Consider the following 23,189-nt stretch of genomic DNA (forward strand, 5'->3'; position numbering starts at 1 on the left):
TTCTTGTTGCTCGGATTAAACTTTCAGTTGTGAGTGCAGCGCTGTGTGTGGTTCTCTTCTTTGTCTCCGTCTTTTTTGTGCGCCGCTTTTCTTTGAATATGAATAACCTAACCTTACCTGACCTAACCTAACCTAACGTAACCTAACCTAACCTAACATAACCTAACGTAACCTAACGTAACCTAACCTAACCTAACCTAACGTAACCTAACCTAACCTAACCCAACCTAACCCAACCCAACCCAACCCAACAACACCCAACCCAACCTAACCTAACCTAACCTAACCTTACCTAACCTAACCAAATTATCCTTACCTAACCTAACCTAACCTAACGTAACCTAACCTAACCTAACCTAACCTAATCTAACGTAACCTAACCTAACCTAACCTAACCTAACCCAACCTAACCTAACCTAACCTAACCTAACCCAACTCATCCCAACCTAACCTAATCTAACCTAACCTAACCTAACCTAACCTAACCAAACCTAACCTAACCTAACCTAACCTAACGACGGTTGCAAGCGCTTTCACATTAAATATCGCAGTTCCCCACTTTTAATGGTGAAAAACACTGCATCTCAGTAATTGACATTGTTTATTGCGGTTTTACGACGGTTCATATCTTAACCTAACCTAACATTCGCACTTGTATCTAAAAACGCTCTATTACACTGTTTTGTTCACAATTACGATATTTGCATAACCTCACAGTTTTTCACCAACTTATTGCAGTACAGAACGCTGTATCTCGCTAAATGACATTGTTCTTTGAGGTTTCACGATGCTTGCATGCGATTTACCGAGAATATCACAATATAGCAGTTTCGCACTTGTAACGGTAGAACACGCAGTATTTGGCTTGTTCATGCCGTTTTGTGTGCTTTCACAACATTTCACCTATCGCAGTTTAATACTCGCTATAAAACAACACTATCTCGTTAGATGACGTCGTTTTTGGTAGTTTCACGACGCTACCTAGCTTAAACTAACCTAACCTAACCTAACCTTCGCACTTCTATCGTTAGAAAACGTTTTACTCGCCACTTTACAATGTTTTCTACAAGATTACGACGGTTTCATGCGCTTTCACATTAGATATCGTAGTTCCCGACTTGTAATGTTGAAAAACACTACATCTCACTAAGTGACATTGTTTAATGCGGTTTTACGACGGTTGATATGTCAACCTAACCTAACATTCGCACTTGTATCTAAAGACGCTCAATTACACTGTTTCGTTCACAATTACGATATTTGCTTGACCTCACAGTTTCTCACCAACTTATTACAGTACAGAACGCTGTATCTCGCTAAATGACATCGTTCTTTAAGGTTTCACGATACTTGCATGCGCTTTACCGAGAATGTCACGACATAGCACTTTCGCACTTGTAACGGTACAACACGCAGTATTTGGCTTGTTCATGCCGTTTTGTGTGCTTTCACAACATTTTACCTATCGCAGTTTCGTACTCGCAATAAAACAACACTCTCGTTAGATGACGTCGTTTTTGGTGGTTTCACGACGCTACCTAGCTTAAACTAACATAACTCAACCTAACATAACCTTCGCACTTCTATCGTTAGAAAACGTTTTACTCGCTACTTTACATTGCTTTCTACAACATTACGATGGTTTCAAGCGCTTTCGCATTAGATATCGCAGTTCCCAACTTGTAAAGGTGAAAAACACTGCATCTCACTAAGTGACATTGTTTATTGCGGTTTTACGACGGTTCATACCTTAACCTAACGTAACCTAACCTAACCTAACCCAACCTAACCTAACATAACCTAACCTAACCTAACCTAACCTAACCTAACCTAACCTAACCAAACCTAACCTAACGTAACCTAACCTAACCTAACCTAACCTAACGACGTTTGCAAGTGCTTTCACATTAGATATCGCAGTTCCCAACTTGTAATGGTGAAAAACACTGCATCTCACTAAGTGACATTGTTTAATGCGGTTTTACGACGGTTCATATCTTAACCTAACCTAACATTCGTACTTGTATTGAAAAACGCTCTATTACACTGTTTCGTTCACAATTACGATATTTGCATAACCTCACAGTTTTTCACCAACTTATTGCAGTACAGAACGCTGTATCTCGCTAAATGACATCGTTCTTTAAGGTTTCACGATGCTTGCATGCGCTTCAACGAGAATATCACAATTTAGCAGTTTCGCACTTGTAACGGTAGAACACGCAGTATTTGGCTTGTTCATGCCGTTTTGTGTGCATTCACAACATTTTACCTATCGCAGTTTAATACTCGCAATAAAACAACACTATCTCGTTAGATGACGTCGTTTTTGGTAGTTTCACGACGCTACCTAGCTTAAACTAACCTAACCTAACCTTCGCACTTCTATCGTTAGAAAACGCTTTACTCGCAACTTTACAATGTTTTCTACAAGATTACGACGGTTTCATGCGCTTTCACATTAGATATCGTAGTTCCCGACTTGTAATGTTGAAAAACACTACATCTCACTAAGTGACATTGTTTAATGCGGTTTTACGACGATTGATATGTCAACCTAACCTAACATTCGCACTTCTATCTAAAGACGCTCAATTACACTGTTTCGTTCACAATTACGATATTTGCTTGACCTCACAGTTTCTCACCAACTTATTACAGTACAGAACGCTGTATCTCGCTAAATGACATCGTTCTTTAAGGTTTCACGATACTTGCATGCGCTTTACCGAGAATGTCACGACATAGCACTTTCGCACTTGTAACGGTACAACACGCAGTATTTGGCTTGTTCATGCCGTTTTGTGTGCTTTCACAACATTTTACCTATCGCAGTTTCGTACTCGCAATAAAACAACACTATCTCGTTAGACGACGTCGTTTTTGGTGGTTTCACGACGCTACCTAGCTTAAACTAACATAACTCAACCTAACATAACCTTCGCACTTCTATCGTTAGAAAACGTTTTACTCGCTACTTTACATTGCTTTCTACAACAATACGACGGTTTCAAGCGCTTTCACATTAGATATCGCAGTTCCCAACTTGTAAAGGTGAAAAACACTGCATCTCACTAAGTGACATTGTTTATTGCGGTTTTACGACGGTTCATACCTTAACCTAACGTAACCTAACTTAACCTAACCCAACCTAACCTAACATAACCTAACATAACCTAACCTAACCAAACCTAACCTAACGTAACCTAACCTAACCTAACCTAACCTAACGACGTTTGCAAGTGCTTTCACATTAGATATCGCAGTTCCCAACTTGTAATGGTGAAAAACACTGCATCTCACTAAGTGACATTGTTTAATGCGGTTTTACGACGGTTCATATCTTAACCTAACCTAACATTCGCACTTGTATTAAAAAACGCTCTATTACACTGTTTCGTTCACAATTAGGATATTTGCATAACCTCACAGTTTTTCACCAACTTATTGCAGTACAGAACGCTGTATCACGCTAAATGACATCGTTCTTTAAGGTTTCACGATGCTTGCATGCGCTTTAACGAGAATATCACAACATAGCAGTTTCGCACTTGTAACGGTACAACACGCAGTATTTGGCTTGTTCATGCCGTTTTGTGTGCTTTCACAACATTTCACCTATCGCAGTTTCGTACTCGCAATAAAACAACACTATCTCGTTAGATGACGTTGTTTTTGGTAGTTTCACGACGCTACCTAGCTTAAACTAACATAACTCAACCTAACATGACCTTCGCACTTCTATCGTTAGAAAACGTTTTACTCGCTACTTTACATTGCTTTCTACAACATTACGACGGTTTCAAGCGCTTTCACATTAGATATCACAGTTCCCAACTTGTAAAGGTGAAAAACACTGCATCTCACTAATTGACATTGTTTAATGCGGTTTTACGACGGTTCATACCTTAACCTAACCTAACCTAACCTAACCTTACCTAACCTAACCTAACCTAACCCAACCCAACTTAACCTAACCTCATCATCATCATCATCATCAGCCTGACTACGTCCACTGCAGGACAAAGGCCTCTCCCATGTTCCGCCAGTTAACCCGGTCCTGTGCTTGCTGCTGCCAATTTATACCCGCAAACTTCTTAATCTCATCTGCCCACCTAACCTTCTGTCTCCCCCTAACCCGCTTCCCTTCTCTGGGAATCCAGTCAGTTACCCTTAATGACCAGCGGTTATCCTGTCTACGCGCTACGTGCCCTGCCCATGTCCATTTCTTCATCTTGATTTCAGCTATGATATCCTTAACCCCCGTTTGTTCCCTAATCCACTCTGCTCTCTTCTTGTCTCTTAAGGTTACACCTACCATTTTTCTTTCCATTGCTCGCTGCGTCGTCCTCAATTTAAGCTGAACCCTCTTTGTAAGTCTCCAGGTTTCTGCTCCGTAGCTAAGTACCGGCAAGATACAGCTGTTATATACCTTCCTCTTGAGGGATAGTGGCAATCTACCTGTCATAATTTGAGAGTGCTTGCCGAATGTGCTCCACCCCATTCTTATTCTTCTAGTTACTTCAATCTCGTGGTTCGGCTCTGCGGTTATTACCTGCCCTAAGTAGACATAGTCTTTTACAACTTCAAGTGCACTATTACCTATCTCGAAGCGCTGCTCCTTGCCGAGGTTGTTGTACATTACTTCCGTTTTCTGCAGATTAGTTTTAAGACCCACCTTTCTGCTCTCCTTGTCTAACTCCGTAATCATGAGTTGCAATTCGTCCCCCGAGTTACTCAGCAATGCAATGTCATCGGCGAAGCGCAGTTTACTAAGGTATTCTCCATTGACTCTTATCCCTAACTGCTCCCATTCTAGGCTTCTGAAAACCTCGTGTAAGCACGCGGTAAATAGCATTGGGGAAATTGTGTCCCCCTGCCTTACACCCTTCTTGATTGGTATTCTGTTGCTTTCTTTATGAAGCACTATGGTAGCAGTTGATCCCCTGTAGATTTCTTCCAGAATGTTTATATACACTTCATCTACGCCCTGATTCCGCAGTGTTTGCATGACGGCTGATATTTCTACTGAATCAAACGCCTTCTCGTAATCTATGAAGGCTATGTATAGTGGTTGGTTATACTCTGAGCATTTCTCTATTACCTGATTGATAGTATGAATGTGGTCAATTGTTGAGTAGCCTGTTCGAAATCCTGCTTGTTTCTTTGGTTGATTGCATTCTAATGTTTTCTTTACTCTGTTAGCAATTACCTTTGTAAATAGCTTGTATACTACAGAGAGCAAGCTGATCGGCCTGTAATTCTTCAAGTCCTTGTCATCTCCTTTCTTATGTATTAAGATGATGTTAGCCTTGTATTACCTAACCTAACCTAACCTAAACTAACCCAACCCAACCTAACCTAACCTAAGCTAACCTAACCTAACCTAACCAAAACTAACCTAACCTAACCCAACCTAACCCAACCCAACCCAACCCAACAACACCCAACCCAACCTAACCTAACCTAACCTAACCTTACCTAACCTAACCAAATTATCCTTACCTAACCTAACCTAACCTAACGTAACCTAACCTAACCTAACCTAACGTAACCTAACCTAACGTAACCTAACCTAACCTAACCTAACCTAACCCAACCTAACCTAACCTAACCTAACCTAACCCAACTCAACCCAACCTAACCTAATCTAACCTAACCTAACCTAACCTAACCAAACCTAACCTAACCTAACCTAACCTAACCTAACGACGGTTGCAAGCGCTTTCCCATTAAATATCGCAGTTCCCCACTTTTAATGGTGAAAAACACTGCATCTCAGTAATTGACATTGTTTAATGCGGTTTTACGACGGTTCATATCTTAACCTAACCTAACATTCGCACTTGTATCTAAAAACGCTCTATTACACTGTTTTGTTCACAATTACGATATTTGCATAACCTCACAGTTTTTCACCAACTTATTGCAGTACAGAACGCTGTATCTCGCTAAATGACATTGTTCTTTAAGGTTTCACGATGCTTGCATGCGATTTAACGAGAATATCACAATATAGCTGTTTCGCACTTGTAACGGTAGAACACGCAGTATTTGGCTTGTTCATGCCGTTTTGTGTGCTTTCACAACATTTCACCTATCGCAGTTTAATACTCGCTATAAAACAACACTATCTCGTTAGATGACGTCGTTTTTGGTAGTTTCACGACGCTACCTAGCTTAAACTAACCTAACCTAACCTAACCTTCGCACTTCTATCGTTAGAAAACGTTTTACTCGCCACTTTACAATGTTTTCTACAAGATTACGACGGTTTCATGCGCTTTCACATTAGATATCGTAGTTCCCGACTTGTAATGTTGAAAAACACTACATCTCACTAAGTGACATTGTTTAATGCGGTTTTACGACGGTTGATATGTCAACCTAACCTAACATTCGCACTTGTATCTAAAGACGCTCAATTACACTGTTTCGTTCACAATTACGATATTTGCTTGACCTCACAGTTTCTCACCAACTTATTACAGTACAGAACGCTGTATCTCGCTAAATGACATCGTTCTTTAAGGTTTCACGATACTTGCATGCGCTTTACCGAGAATGTCACAACATAGCGCTTTCGCACTTGTAACGGTACAACACGCAGTATTTGGCTTGTTCATGCCGTTTTGTGTGCTTTCACAACATTTTACCTATCGCAGTTTCGTACTCGCAATAAAACAACACTATCTCGTTAGACGACGTCGTTTTTGGTGGTTTCACGACGCTACCTAGCTTAAACTAACATAACTCAACCTAACATAACCTTCGCACTTCTATCGTTAGAAAACGTTTTACTCGCTACTTTACATTGCTTTCTACAACAATACGACGGTTTCAAGCGCTTTCACATTAGATATCGCAGTTCCCAACTTGTAAAGGTGAAAAACACTGCATCTCACTAAGTGACATTGTTTATTGCGGTTTTACGACGGTTCATACCTTAACCTAACGTAACCTAACCTAACCTAACCCAACCTAACCTAACATAACCTAACATAACCTAACCAAACATAACCTAACGTAACCTAACCTAACCTAACCTAACGACGTTTGCAAGTGCTTTCACATTAGATATCGCAGTTCCCAACTTGTAATGGTGAAAAACACTGCATCTCACTAAGTGACATTGTTTAATGCGGTTTTACGACGGTTCATATCTTAACCTAACCTAACATTCGCACTTGTATTAAAAAACGCTCTATTACACTGTTTCGTTCACAATTAGGATATTTGCATAACCTCACAGTTTTTCACCAACTTATTGCAGTACAGAACGCTGTATCTCGCTAAATGACATCGTTCTTTAAGGTTTCACGATGCTTGCATGCGCTTTAACGAGAATATCACAACATAGCAGTTTCGCACTTGTAACGGTACAACACGCAGTATTTGGCTTGTTCATGCCGTTTTGTGTGCTTTCACAACATTTCACCTATCGCAGTTTCGTACTCGCAATAAAACAACACTATCTCGTTAGATGACGTTGTTTTTGGTAGTTTCACGACGCTACCTAGCTTAAACTAACATAACTCAACCTAACATGACCTTCGCATTTCTATCGTTAGAAAACATTTTACTCGCTACTTTACATTGCTTTCTACAACATTACGACGGTTTCAAGCGCTTTCACATTAGATATCACAGTTCCCAACTTGTAAAGGTGAAAAACACTGCATCTCACTAAGTGACATTGTTTAATGCGGTTTTACGACGGTTCATACCTTAACCTAACCTAACCTAACCTAACCTTACCTAACCTAACCTAACCTACCCCAACCCAACTTAACCTAACCTAACCTAACCTAAACTAACCTAACCCAACCTAACCTAACCTAACCTAACCCAACCTAACCCAACCCAACCCAACCTAACCTAACCTAAGCTAACCTAACCTAACCTAACCAAACCTAACCTAACCTTACTTAACCTAACCTAACGTAACCTAACCTAACCTATTCTAACTTAACCTAACCTTACCTGACCTAACCTAACCTAACGTAACCTAACCTAACCTAACATAACCTAACGTAACCTAACCTAACCTAACCTAACGTAACCTAACCTAACCTAACCCAACCTAACCCAACCCAACCCAACCCAACAACACCCAACCCAACCTAACCTAACCTAACCTAACCTAACCTTACCTAACCTAACCAAATTATCCTTACCTAACCTAACCTAACCTAACGTAACCTAACCTAACCTAACCTAACGTAACCTAACCTAACGTAACCTAACCTAACCTAACCTAACCTAACCCAACCTAACCTAACCTAACCTAACCTAACCCAACTCAACCCAACCTAACCTAATCTAACCTAACCTAACCTAACCTAACCAAACCTACCCTAACCTAACCTAACCTAACCTAACGACGGTTGCAAGCGCTTTCCCATTAAATATCGCAGTTCCCCACTTTTAATGGTGAAAAACACTGCATCTCAGTAATTGACATTGTTTAATGCGGTTTTACGACGGTTCATATCTTAACCTAACCTAACATTCGCACTTGTATCTAAAAACGCTCTATTACACTGTTTTGTTCACAATTACGATATTTGCATAACCTCACAGTTTTTCACCAACTTATTGCAGTACAGAACGCTGTATCTCGCTAAATGACATTGTTCTTTAAGGTTTCACGATGCTTGCATGCGATTTAACGAGAATATCACAATATAGCTGTTTCGCACTTGTAACGGTAGAACACGCAGTATTTGGCTTGTTCATGCCGTTTTGTGTGCTTTCACAACATTTCACCTGTCGCAGTTTAATACTCGCTATAAAACAACACTATCTCGTTAGATGACGTCGTTTTTGGTAGTTTCACGACGCTACCTAGCTTAAACTAACCTAACCTAACCTAACCTTCGCACTTCTATCGTTAGAAAACGTTTTACTCGCCACTTTACAATGTTTTCTACAAGATTACGACGGTTTCATGCGCTTTCACATTAGATATCGTAGTTCCCGACTTGTAATGTTGAAAAACACTACATCTCACTAAGTGACATTGTTTAATGCGGTTTTACGACGGTTGATATGTCAACCTAACCTAACATTCGCACTTGTATCTAAAGACGCTCAATTACACTGTTTCGTTCACAATTACGATATTTGCTTGACCTCACAGTTTCTCACCAACTTATTACAGTACAGAACGCTGTATCTCGCTAAATGACATCGTTCTTTAAGGTTTCACGATACTTGCATGCGCTTTACCGAGAATGTCACAACATAGCACTTTCGCACTTGTAACGGTACAACACGCAGTATTTGGCTTGTTCATGCCGTTTTGTGTGCTTTCACAACATTTTACCTATCGCAGTTTCGTACTCGCAATAAAACAACACTATCTCGTTAGACGACGTCGTTTTTGGTGGTTTCACGACGCTACCTAGCTTAAACTAACATAACTCAACCTAACATAACCTTCGCACTTCTATCGTTAGAAAACGTTTTACTCGCTACTTTACATTGCTTTCTACAACAATACGACGGTTTCAAGCGCTTTCACATTAGATATCGCAGTTCCCAACTTGTAAAGGTGAAAAACACTGCATCTCACTAAGTGACATTGTTTATTGCGGTTTTACGACGGTTCATACCTTAACCTAACGTAACCTAACCTAACCTAACCCAACCTAACCTAACATAACCTAACATAACCTAACCTAACCAAACATAACCTAACGTAACCTAACCTAACCTAACCTAACGACGTTTGCAAGTGCTTTCACATTAGATATCGCAGTTCCCAACTTGTAATGGTGAAAAACACTGCATCTCACTAAGTGACATTGTTTAATGCGGTTTTACGACGGTTCATATCTTAACCTAACCTAACATTCGCACTTGTATTAAAAAACGCTCTATTACACTGTTTCGTTCACAATTAGGATATTTGCATAACCTCACAGTTTTTCACCAACTTATTGCAGTACAGAACGCTGTATCTCGCTAAATGACATCGTTCTTTAAGGTTTCACGATGCTTGCATGCGCTTTAACGAGAATATCACAACATAGCAGTTTCGCACTTGTAACGGTACAACACGCAGTATTTGGCTTGTTCATGCCGTTTTGTGTGCTTTCACAACATTTCACCTATCGCAGTTTCGTACTCGCAATAAAACAACACTATCTCGTTAGATGACGTTGTTTTTGGTAGTTTCACGACGCTACCTAGCTTAAACTAACATAACTCAACCTAACATGACCTTCGCATTTCTATCGTTAGAAAACATTTTACTCGCTACTTTACATTGCTTTCTACAACATTACGACGGTTTCAAGCGCTTTCACATTAGATATCACAGTTCCCAACTTGTAAAGGTGAAAAACACTGCATCTCACTAAGTGACATTGTTTAATGCGGTTTTACGACGGTTCATACCTTAACCTAACCTAACCTAACCTAACCTTACCTAACCTAACCTAACCTAACCCAACCCAACTTAACCTAACCTAACCTAACCTAAACTAACCTAACCCAACCTAACCTAACCTAACCTAACCCAACCTAACCCAACCCAACCCAACCTAACCTAACCTAAGCTAACCTAACCTAACCTAACCAAACCTAACCTAACCTTACTTAACCTAACCTAACGTAACCTAACCTAACCTATTCTAACGTAACCTAACCTTACCTGACCTAACCTAACCTAACGTAACCTAACCTAACCTAACATAACCTAACGTAACCTAACCTAACCTAACCTAACGTAACCTAACCTAACCTAACCCAACCTAACCCAACCCAACCCAACCCAACAACACCCAACCCAACCTAACCTAACCTAACCTAACCTAACCTTACCTAACCTAACCAAATTATCCTTACCTAACCTAACCTAACCTAACGTAACCTAACCTAACCTAACCTAACGTAACCTAACCTAACGTAACCTAACCTAACCTAACCTAACCTAACCCAACCTAACCTAACCTAACCTAACCTAACCCAACTCAACCCAACCTAACCTAATCTAACCTAACCTAACCTAACCTAACCTAACCAAACCTAACCTAACCTAACCTAACCTAACCTAACGACGGTTGCAAGCGCTTTCACATTAAATATCGCAGTTCCCCACTTTTAATGGTGAAAAACACTGCATCTCAGTAATTGACATTGTTTAATGCGGTTTTACGACGGTTCATATCTTAACCTAACCTAACATTCGCACTTGTATCTAAAAACGCTCTATTACACTGTTTTGTTCACAATTACGATATTTGCATAACCTCCCAGTTTTTCACCAACTTATTGCAGTACAGAACGCTGTATCTCGCTAAATGACATTGTTCTTTAAGGTTTCACGATGCTTGCATGCGATTTAACGAGAATATCACAATATAGCAGTTTCGCACTTGTAACGGTAGAACACGCAGTATTTGGCTTGTTCATGCCGTTTTGTGTGCTTTCACAACATTTCACCTATCGCAGTTTAATACTCGCTACAAAACAACACTATCTCGTTAGATGACGTCGTTTTTGGTAGTTTCACGACGCTACCTAGCCTAAACTAACCTAACCAAACCTAACCTTCGCACTTCTATCGTTAGAAAACGTTTTACTCGCCACTTTACAATGTTTTCTACAAGATTACGACGGTTTCATGCGCTTTCACATTAGATATCGTAGTTCCCGACTTGTAATGTTGAAAAACACTACATCTCACTAAGTGACATTGTTTAATGCGGTTTTACGACGGTTGATATGTCAACCTAACCTATCATTCGCACTTGTATCTAAAGACGCTCAATTACACTGTTTCATTCACAATTACGATATTTGCTTGACCTCACAGTTTCTCACCAACTTATTACAGTACAGAACGCTGTATCTCGCTAAATGACATCGTTCTTTAAGGTTTCACGATACTTGCATGCGCTTTACCGAGAATGTCACAACATAGCACTTTCGCACTTGTAACGGTACAACACGCAGTATTTGGCTTGTTCATGCCGTTTTGTGCGCTTTCACAACATTTTACCTATCGCAGTTTCGTACTCGCAATAAAACAACACTATCTCGTTAGATGACGTCGTTTTTGGTGGTTTCACGACGCTACCTAGCTTAAACTAACATAACTCAACCTAACATAACCTTCGCACTTCTATCGTTAGAAAACGTTTTACTCGCTACTTTACATTGCTTTCTACAACATTACGACGGTTTCAAGCGCTTTCGCATTAGATATTGCAGTTCCCAACTTGTAAAGGTGAAAAACACTGCATCTCACTAAGTGACATTGTTTATTGCGGTTTTACGACGGTTCATACCTTAACCTAACGTAACCTAACCTAACCTAACCCAACCTAACCTAACATAACCTAACCTAACCTAACCTAACCAAACCTAACCTAACGTAACCTAACCTAACCTAACCTAACGACGTTTGCAAGTGCTTTTACATTAGATATCGCAGTTCCCAACTTGTAATGGTGAAAAACACTGCATCTCACTAAGTGACATTGTTTAATGCGGTTTTACGACGGTTCATATCTTAACCTAACCTAACATTCGTACTTGTATTGAAAAACGCTCTATTACACTGTTTCGTTCACAATTACGATATTTGCATAACCTCACAGTTTTTCACCAACTTATTGCAGTACAGAACGCTGTATCTCGCTAAATGACATCGTTCTTTAAGGTTTCACGATGCTTGCATGCGCTTCAACGAGAATATCACAATTTAGCAGTTTCGCACTTGTAACGGTAGAACACGCAGTATTTGGCTTGTTCATGCCGTTTTGTGTGCATTCACAACATTTTACCTATCGCAGTTTAATACTCGCAATAAAACAACACTATCTCGTTAGATGACGTCGTTTTTGGTAGTTTCATGACGCTACCTAGCTTAAACTAACCTAACCTAACCTAACCTTCGCACTTCTATCGTTAGAAAACGTTTTACTCGCAACTTTACAATGTTTTCTACAAGATTACGACGGTTTCATGCGCTTTCACATTAGATATTGTAGTTCCCGACTTGCAATGTTGAAAAACACTACATCTCACTAAGTGACATTGTTTAATGCGGTTTTACGACGATTGATATGTCAACCTAACCTAACATTCGCACTTGTATCTAAAGACGCTCAATTACACTGTTTCGTTCACAATTACGATATTTGCTTGACCTCACAGTTTCTCACCAACTTATTACAGTACAGAACGCTGTATCTCGCTAAATGACATCGTTCTTTAAGGTGTCACGATACTTGCATGCGCTTTACCGAGAATGTCACAACATAGCAGTTTCGCACTTGTAACGGTACAACATGCAGTATTTGGCTTGTTCATGCCGTTTTGAGTGCTTTCACAACATTTTACCTGTCGCAGTTTCGTACTCGCATTAAAACAACACTATCTCGTTAGATGACGTCGTTTTTGGTGGTTTCACGACGCTACCTAGCTTAAACTAACATAACTCAAACTAACCGAACCTTCGCACTTCTATCGTTAGAAAACGTTTTATTCGCTACTTTACAATGTTTTCTACAAGATTACGACGGTTTCATGCGCTTTCACATTAGATATCGCAGTTCCCGACTTGTAATGGTGAAAAACACAGCATCTCACTAAGTGACATTGTTTAACGCGGTTTTAGCGCGGTTCATATCTTAACCTAACCTAACCTTACCTAAACCAACCTAACCTAACCTAATGTAACCTAACCTAACCTAACCTAACCTAACCTAACCTAACGACGTTTGCAAGCGCTTTCACATTAGATATCGCAGTTCCCGACTTGTAATGGTGAAAAACACTGCATCTCACTAAGTGACATTGATTAATGCGGTTTTACGACGGTTCATATCTTAACCTAACCTAACATTCGCACTTGTATCTAAAGACGCTCAATTACACTGTTTCGTTCACAATTACGATATTTGCTTGACCTCACAGTTTCTCACCAACTTATTACAGTACAGAACGCTGTATCTCGCTAAATGACATCGTTCTTTAAGGTTTCACGATACTTGCATGCGCTTTACCGAGAATGTCACAACATAGCAGTTTCGCACTTGTAACGGTACAACACGCAGTATTTGGCTTGTTCATGCCGTTTTGTGTGCTTTCACAACATTTTACCTATCGCAGTTTCGTACTCGCAATAAAACAACACTATCTCGTTAGATGACGTCGTTTTTGGTGGTTTCACGACGCTACCTAGCTTAAACTAACATAACTCAACCTAACATAACCTTCGCACTTCTATCGTTAGAAAACGTTTTACTCGCTACTTTACATTGCTTTCTACAACATTGCGACGGTTTCAAGCGCTTTCACATTAGATATCGCAGTTCCCAACTTGTAAAGGTGAAAAACACTGCATCTCACTAAGTGACATTGTTTATTGCGGTTTTACGACGGTTCATACCTTAACCTAACCTAACCTAACCTAACCTTACCTAACCTAACCTAACCTAACCCAACCCAACTTAACCTAACCTAACATAACCTAAACTAACCTAACCCAACCTAACCTAACCTAACCTAACCCAACCTAACCCAACCCAACCCAACCTAACCTAACCTAAGCTAACCTAACCTAACCTAACCAAACCTAACCTAACCTTACTTAACCTAACCTAACGTAACCTAACCTAACCTATTCTAACGTAACCTAACCTTACCTGACCTAACCTAACCTAACGTAACCTAACCTAACCTAACATAACCTAACGTAACCTAACCTAACCTAACCTAACGTAACCTAACCTAACCTAACCCAACCTAACCCAACCCAACCCAACAACACCCAACCCAACCTAACCTAACCTAACCTAACCTAACCTTACCTAACCTAACCAAATTATCCTTACCTAACCTAACCTAACCTAACGTAACCTAACCTAACCTAACCTAACGTAACCTAACCTAACGTAACCTAACCTAACCTAACCTAACCTAACCCAACCTAACCTAACCTAACCTAACCTAACCCAACTCAACCCAACCTAACCTAATCTAACCTAACCTAACCTAACCTAACCTAACCAAACCTAACCTAACCTAACCTAACCTAACCTAACGACGGTTGCAAGCGCTTTCACATTAAATATCGCAGTTCCCCACTTTTAATGGTGAAAAACACTGCATCTCAGTAATTGAAATTGTTTAATGCGGTTTTACGACGGTTCATATCTTAACCTAACCTAACATTCGCACTTGTATCTAAAAACGCTCTATTACACTGTTTTGTTCACAATTACGATATTTGCATAACCTCACAGTTTTTCACCAACTTATTGCAGTACAGAACGCTGTATCTCGCTAAATGACATTGTTCTTTAAGGTTTCACGATGCTTGCATGCGATTTAACGAGAATATCACAATATAGCAGTTTCGCACTTGTAACGGTAGAACACGCAGTATTTGGCTTGTTCATGCCGTTTTGTGTGCTTTCACAACATTTCACCTATCGCAGTTTAATACTCGCTATAAAACAACACTATCTCGTTAGATGACGTCGTTTTTGGTAGTTTCACGACGCTACCTAGCTTAAACTAACCTAACCAAACCTAACCTTCGCACTTCTATCGTTAGAAAACGTTTTACTCGCTACTTTACATTGCTTTCTACAACATTACGACGGTTTCAAGCGCTTTCACATTAGATATCGCAGTTCCCAACTTGTAAAGGTGAAAAACACTGCATCTCACTAAGTGACATTGTTTATTGCGGTTTTACGACGGTTCATACCTTAACCTAACGTAATCTAACCTAACCTAACCCAACCTAACCTAACATAACCTAACCTAACCTAACCTAACCAAACCTAACCTAACGTAACCTAACCTAACCTAACCTAACCTAACGACGTTTGCAAGTGCTTTCACATTAGATATCGCAGTTCCCAACTTGTAATGGTGAAAAACACTGCATCTCACTAAGTGACATTGTTTAATGCGGTTTTACGACGGTTCATATCTTAACCTAACCTAACATTCGTACTTGTATTGAAAAACGCTCTATTACACTGTTTCGTTCACAATTACGATATTTGCATAACCTCACAGTTTTTCACCAACTTATTGCAGTACAGAACGCTGTATCTCGCTAAATGACATCGTTCTTTAAGGTTTCACGATGCTTGCATGCGCTTTAACGAGAATATCACAATATAGCAGTTTCGCACTTGTAACGGTAGAACACGCAGTATTTGGCTTGTTCATGCCGTTTTGTGTGCATTCACAACATTTTACCTATCGCAGTTTAATACTCGCAATAAAACAACACTATCTCGTTAGATGACATCGTTTTTGGTAGTTTCACGACGCTACCTAGCTTAAACTAACCTAACCTAACCTAACCTTCGCACTTCTATCGTTAGAAAACGTTTACTCGCAACTTTACAATGTTTTCTACAAGATTACGACGGTTTCATGCGCTTTCACATTAGATATCGCAGTTCCCGACTTGTAATGGTGAAAAACACAGCATCTCACTAAGTGACATTGTTTAACGCGGTTTTAGCGCGGTTCATATCTTAACCTAACCTAACCTTACCTAAACCAACCTAACCTAACCTAACCTAACCAAACCTTACCTAACATACCCTAACCTAACCTAACCTAACCTAACCTAACCTAACCAAACCTAACCTAACCTAACCTAACGTAACCTAACCTAACCTAACCTAACCTAACCTAACCTAACCTAACGACGTTTGCAAGCGCTTTCACATTAGATATCGCAGTTCCCGACTTGTAATGGTGAAAAACACTGCATCTCACTAAGTGACATTGATTAATGCGGTTTTACGACGGTTCATATCTTAACCTAACCTAACATTCGCACTTGTATTAAAAAACGCTCTATTACACTGTTTCGTTCACAATTAGGATATTTGCATAACCTCACAGTTTTTCACCAACTTATTGCAGTACAGGACGCTGTATCTCGCTAAATGACATTGTTCTTTAAGGTTTCACGATGCTTGCATGCGCTTTAACGAGAATATCACAATATAGCAGTTTCGCACTTGTAACGGTAGAACACGCAGTATTTGGCTTGTTCATGCCGTTTTGTGTGCTTTCACAACATTTCACCTATCGCAGTTTAATACTCGCTATAAAACAACACTATCTCGTTAGATGACGTCGTTTTTGGTAGTTTCACGACGCTACCTAGCTTAAACTAACCTAACCTAACCTAACCTTCGCACTTCTATCGTTAGAAAACGTTTTACTCGCAATTTTACAATGTTTTCTACAAGATTACGACGGTTTCATGCGCTTTCGCATTAGATATCGTAGTTCCCGACTTGTAATGTTGAAAAACACTACATCTCACTAAGTGACATTGTTTAATGCGGTTTTACGACGGTTGATATCTCAACCTAACCTAACATTCGCACTTGTATCTAAATACGCTCAATTACACTGTTTCGTTCACAATTACGATATTTGCTTGACCTCACAGTTTCTCACAAACTTATTACAGTACAGAACGCTGTATCTCGCTAGATGACATCGTTCTTTAAGGTTTCACGATACTTGCATGCGCTTTAACGAGAATATCACAATAAAGCAGTTTCGCACTTGTAACGGCACAAGACGCAGTATCTGGCTAGTTCATGCCATTTTGTGTGCTTTCACAACATTTTACCTGTCGCAGTTTCGTACTCGCATTAAAACAACACTATCTCGTTAGATGACATCGTTTTTGGTGGTTTCACGACGCTACCTAGCTCAAACTAACCGAACCTTCGCACTTCTATCGTTAGAAAACGTTTTATTCGCTACTTTACAATGTTTTCTACAAGATTACGACGGTTTCATGCGCTTTCACATTAGTTTTCGCAGTTCCCGACTTGTAATGGTGGAAAACACAGCATCTCACTAAGTGACATTGTTTAATGCGGTTTTAGCGCGGTTCATATCTTAACCTAACCTAACCTTACCTAACCCAACCTAACCTAACCTAACCTAACCAAACCTTACCTAACATACCCTAACCTAACCTAACCTAACCTAACCAAACCTAACCTAACCTAACCTAACCTAACCTAACCTAACCTAACGACGTTTGCAAGCGCTTTCACATTAAATATAGCAGTTCCCGACTTGTAATGGTGAAAACACTGCATCTCAACCTAACCCAACCCAACTTAACCTAACCTAACCTAACCTAAACCTAAACTAACCTAACCCACCTAACCTAACCTAACCTAACCTAACCCAACCTAACCCAACCCATCCCAACCTAACCTAACCTAAGCTAACCTAACCTAACCTAACCAAACTAACCTAACCTAACTTAACCTAACCTAACGTAACCTAACCTAACCTATTCTAACGTAACCTAACCTTACCTGACCTAACCTAACCTAACGTAACCTAACCTAACCTAACATAACCTAACGTAACCTAACCTAACCAACCTAACGTAACCTACCTAACCTAACCCAACCTAACCTAACGTAACCTAACCTAACCTAACATAACCTAACGTAACTAACCTAACCTAACCTAACGTAACCTACCTAACCTAACCCAACCCAACCCAACCTAACCTAACTAACCTAACCTTACCAACCTAACCAAATTATCCTTACCTAACCTAACCTAACCTAACGGAACGTAACCTAACCTAACCTAACCTAACGTAACCTAACCTAACGTAACCTAACCTAACCTAACCTAACCTAACCCAACCTAACCTAACCTAACCTAACCTAACCCAACTCAACCCAACCTAACCTAATCTAACCTAACCTAACCTAACCTAACCTAACCAAACCTAACCTAACCTAACCTAACCTAACCTAACGACGGTTGCAAGCGCTTTCACATTAAATATTGCAGTTCCCCACTTTTAATGGTGAAAAACACTGCATCTCAGTAATTGACATTGTTTAATGCGGTTTTACGACGGTTCATATCTTAACCTAACCTAACATTCGCACTTCTATCTAAAAACGCTCTATTACACTGTTTTGTTCACAATTACGATATTTGCTTGACCTCACAGTTTCTCACCAACTTATTACAGTACAGAACGCTGTATCTCGCTAAATGACATCGTTCATTAAGGTTTCACGATACTTGCATGCGCTTTACCGAGAATGTCACAACATAGCAGTTTCGCACTTGTAACGGTACAACACGCAGTATTTGGCTTGTTCATGCCGTTTTGAGTGCTTTCACAACATTTTACCTGTCGCAGTTTCGTACTCGCATTAAAACAACACTATCTCGTTAGATGACGTCGTTTTTGGTGGTTTCACGACGCTACCTAGCTTAAACTAACATAACTCAAACTAACCGAACCTTCGCACTTCTATCGTTAGAAAACGTTTTAATCGCTACTTTACAATGTTTTCTACAAGATTACGACGGTTTCATGCGCTTTCACATTAGATATTGCAGTTCCAGACTTGTAATGGTGAAAAACACAGCATCTCACTAAGTGACATTGTTTAACGCGGTTTTAGCGCGGTTCATATCTTAACCTAACCTAACCTTACCTAAACCGATGAAGAACGTACAGCGCGAACACAAGACGGGAATACTAAAGAAGGGACACAGACAAGCGCTGACTAGCAACTGAATTTTTATTAACACAGAAGCGGAAAATATATACGGAAAAACAACAGAAACAAGAAAACTGAAAAAATTTACAGCATGACAAAGATTCTTCCATGTTATTGTTACATGCGCTCTTCTAGAAAAGATAATTCTTTGGCCGATAACCCGATGGAAGCCATGCTGATGCATCGCGACCCTTCTTTTGCGATATGAGCGGCTTCAATGATTTCACGAGTACGCATGTCCTGATGTCTGCCGATGATTGTTGTTTCTTCAAACAGGGGTGTGCAACCACAGGAACTGCAATGAATGGCCAAAAAACCTTCTTTGGCGTTGCGCACATTATTTTTGTGCTCTCGGAGGCGGTCATTTAGACACCTTCCAGTTTGGCCTATATAGCAACACCCGCATGAAAGTGGAATGCGATAAATGACATTATGTGAACAATCTAGAAATTTCTTACGATGCTTGGTAGTGCACTGGCGTTTCCTTTTTTTGACAGGACAGGTGACACGTGAAAGATATGACAATTTGTGAGGTGCTGAAAAAACCACTCGAACGCCGCACTGTTGCCCTATTTTCCTGAGACGATGTGAAATATTATGCATGTATGGTATGACCGAAATCTTCTTGCCTCGACCGGTTTCCATGCTTGCCTGCTGAACATTTTCCTGGCAGCTTTTCTTCTTTTTTCTGTAAATTACTTCCGCTACCGATGTGAGCAGCTTATGTGGATAACCTGCTGCTTCGAGCCGACGAATCTGCGCCAAGAAACTTCTAGTGACAACGTGGTGACATGATTTATCTAATGCGTTGGAAAGACATGTTTGAACAATGCTTCGCTTGACTAACTTAGTGTGTGACGATGTGTACGGCAACAACGGTTTTTGTGCTCGTGGTTCGTACATCCAACATGAATGTTGATTGGCAAATGTTAGTCTGAGATCTAAAAAACGAATGCTGTTGTCTTCTGGCATTTCATGTGTGATACACAGAGGCGACAGGCACTCTTTAAATAATGATATGAGGTGACTTGTTGCAACTTGAAAGTTATCTGCATTGCGCTTGAGAATCACAAGATAATCATCTACAAAACGGAAGGTTTTCAGAACACTGCTACCATTGAGCCGTGCGTTAAGAGCTCTGTCTAACTTTGCTAGATAGAGGTCACTCAACAGTGGGGCAATGCATGAGCCTATAGACACACCATTCTTTTGAAGAAAAATTTCATTGTTCCATTCAACATAGGTAGATTTAAGGTAAAACGAGACAAGGTCAAGGAAAGCACCGCCACTAATACAAGTCGTGTTCTGGAATGCTACGGATCCAAATTCATCGATGCATTCTTCGATACATGAAATTAGTTCTTTGGATGGCAGAGAATAATACAAGTCTTTCACATCGATTGAAAAGGCGGTGAGCTGTTCGTTCGGGTTTTGGTTGATGAAGCTTATGACCTCTTGCGAATTACGGATGAGGAAAGGATCATCAATTTTGAGCAGCTTCAAATTTTGTTGAATGAAACTCGCTAGTGCTTTCTGCCACGTTCCTTTTTCTGAAATTATTACGCGAAAAGGTGAGTCTTCTTTGTGGGTTTTGCATGAAAAAAACATATCTAGGGCTAAATTCTGACATTTACCTATCGTTAGTGCCAGCTTTTTTAGATCTAGTTGCGAGCAAAGTAAGATGGCTTTTTCCTTAACTTTTGCTAGGGATACATCAGGGCACCGTTTAAACACAGAGAGAACAGCGTCATGCGCTTTTTGAAGGTACACATCATTTGGTAGTACAGCAAAACCTCCCTCTTTATCTGCTGGTACGACACACAGTTCATTCCGGAGCAAGAACGTGGAGACTTTCTTTAGAGGCAAGTTGTGGCTTGTGGGCTTACCATGCATCAGAACGTCAACGCCCTCGGAAACGCACCTGTCGCACTCATTCGTCGGTGCGAGGCTTGAGACCTGTCGAACCACAGATAGCAGCTCCGCGGGAGTCTTTCTCTGTTCCACTGCAAACTTTGGGCCCAGCCCCAGGGTGCGGCGCACTTGTTCTGAAAGCTGGACGTCATCAGCGACGTGGACGACGCCTTCCTGACGCGGTCTAGTTGGCTGCACAATCCGTAGTTGCCTCAGAGCACATTGCCACATATGTTCGACAGTGGAGTCTATAAGATTGTTATATTCTCGCCACCTTTTTCTCCTGCCAGCTGGTAGCCTTTCGTTGTGGTGAAGTTGTAGATTCAGGGTGTCCCGGTGGAGTCGTGCTTGCCTTTGCCATTCGGACCTTAGGATTTTGCACATCTTAACGCCATGGTGGTCCGAAGGGCTGAAGCCACCAAACAAGCTTTTTACTTCCGGAGGGAGCTGTTTTTTTCGAATGCAGAATGATAAGATGCGGGCGCGGCACAGGGCGACGGAGATGAGGGTAATGAGCAAAGAGGAATGCACAGCAGTAGGAGTCAAGAAGCCCGAGGAACTAGAAATATAACTTAGAAGAGTGAAACTTTGGGCTAGTTGGTATTGCATGATGAAGAACGTACAGCGCGAACACAAGACGGGAATACTAAAGAAGGGACACAGACAAGCGCTGACTAGCAACTGAATTTTTATTAACACAGAAGCGGAAAATATATACGGAAAAACAACAGAAACAAGAAAACTGAAAAAATTTACAGCATGACAAAGATTCTTCCATGTTATTGTTACATGCGCTCTTCTAGAAAAGATAATTCTTTGGCCGATAACCCGATGGAAGCCATGCTGATGCATCGCGACCCTTCTTTTGCGATATGAGCGGCTTCAATGATTTCACGAGTACGCATGTCCTGATGTCTGCCGATGATTGTTGTTTCTTCAAACAGGGGTGTGCAACCACAGGAACTGCAATGAATGGCCAAAAAACCTTCTTTGGCGTTGCGCACATTATTTTTGTGCTCTCGGAGGCGGTCATTTAGACACCTTCCAGTTTGGCCTATATAGCAACACCCGCATGAAAGTGGAATGCGATAAATGACATTATGTGAACAATCTAGAAATTTCTTACGATGCTTGGTAGTGCACTGGCGTTTCCTTTTTTTGACAGGACAGGTGACACGTGAAAGATATGACAATTTGTGAGGTGCTGAAAAAACCACTCGAACGCCGCACTGTTGCCCTATTTTCCTGAGACGATGTGAAATATTATGCATGTATGGTATGACCGAAATCTTCTTGCCTCGACCGGTTTCCATGCTTGCCTGCTGAACATTTTCCTGGCAGCTTTTCTTCTTTTTTCTGTAAATTACTTCCGCTACCGATGTGAGCAGCTTATGTGGATAACCTGCTGCTTCGAGCCGACGAATCTGCGCCAAGAAACTTCTAGTGACAACGTGGTGACATGATTTATCTAATGCGTTGGAAAGACATGTTTGAACAATGCTTCGCTTGACTAACTTAGTGTGTGACGATGTGTACGGCAACAACGGTTTTTGTGCTCGTGGTTCGTACATCCAACATGAATGTTGATTGGCAAATGTTAGTCTGAGATCTAAAAAACGAATGCTGTTGTCTTCTGGCATTTCATGTGTGATACACAGAGGCGACAGGCACTCTTTAAATAATGATATGAGGTGACTTGTTGCAACTTGA

The 23,189-nt window shown here is 40.5% G+C and overlaps 1 protein-coding gene across 1 annotated transcript; it reads right to left on the bottom strand.

The window, feature by feature from the left end:
- Positions 1–22,227: 22,227 nt before the first annotated feature.
- Positions 22,228–23,186, bottom strand: LOC142786891 (uncharacterized). The gene has a single exon (XM_075884587.1). It carries the CDS (start codon positions 23,117–23,119, stop codon positions 22,265–22,267), a length of 855 nt encoding a protein of 284 aa, XP_075740702.1. The 5' UTR covers positions 23,120–23,186; the 3' UTR covers positions 22,228–22,264.
- Between the last annotated feature and the right edge of the window lie 3 nt (positions 23,187–23,189).

This window comes from Rhipicephalus microplus, unplaced genomic scaffold (assembly GCF_043290135.1).
Source record: "Rhipicephalus microplus isolate Deutch F79 unplaced genomic scaffold, USDA_Rmic scaffold_37, whole genome shotgun sequence".
Lineage (NCBI taxonomy): Eukaryota > Metazoa > Arthropoda > Arachnida > Ixodida > Ixodidae > Rhipicephalus > Rhipicephalus microplus.

Excerpts from the sequence above, each read along its gene's own strand:
- LOC142786891 (XM_075884587.1), bottom strand. The coding sequence starts at position 23,119 with ATGCCAGAAGACAACAGCATTCGTTTTTTAGATCTCAGACTAACATTT.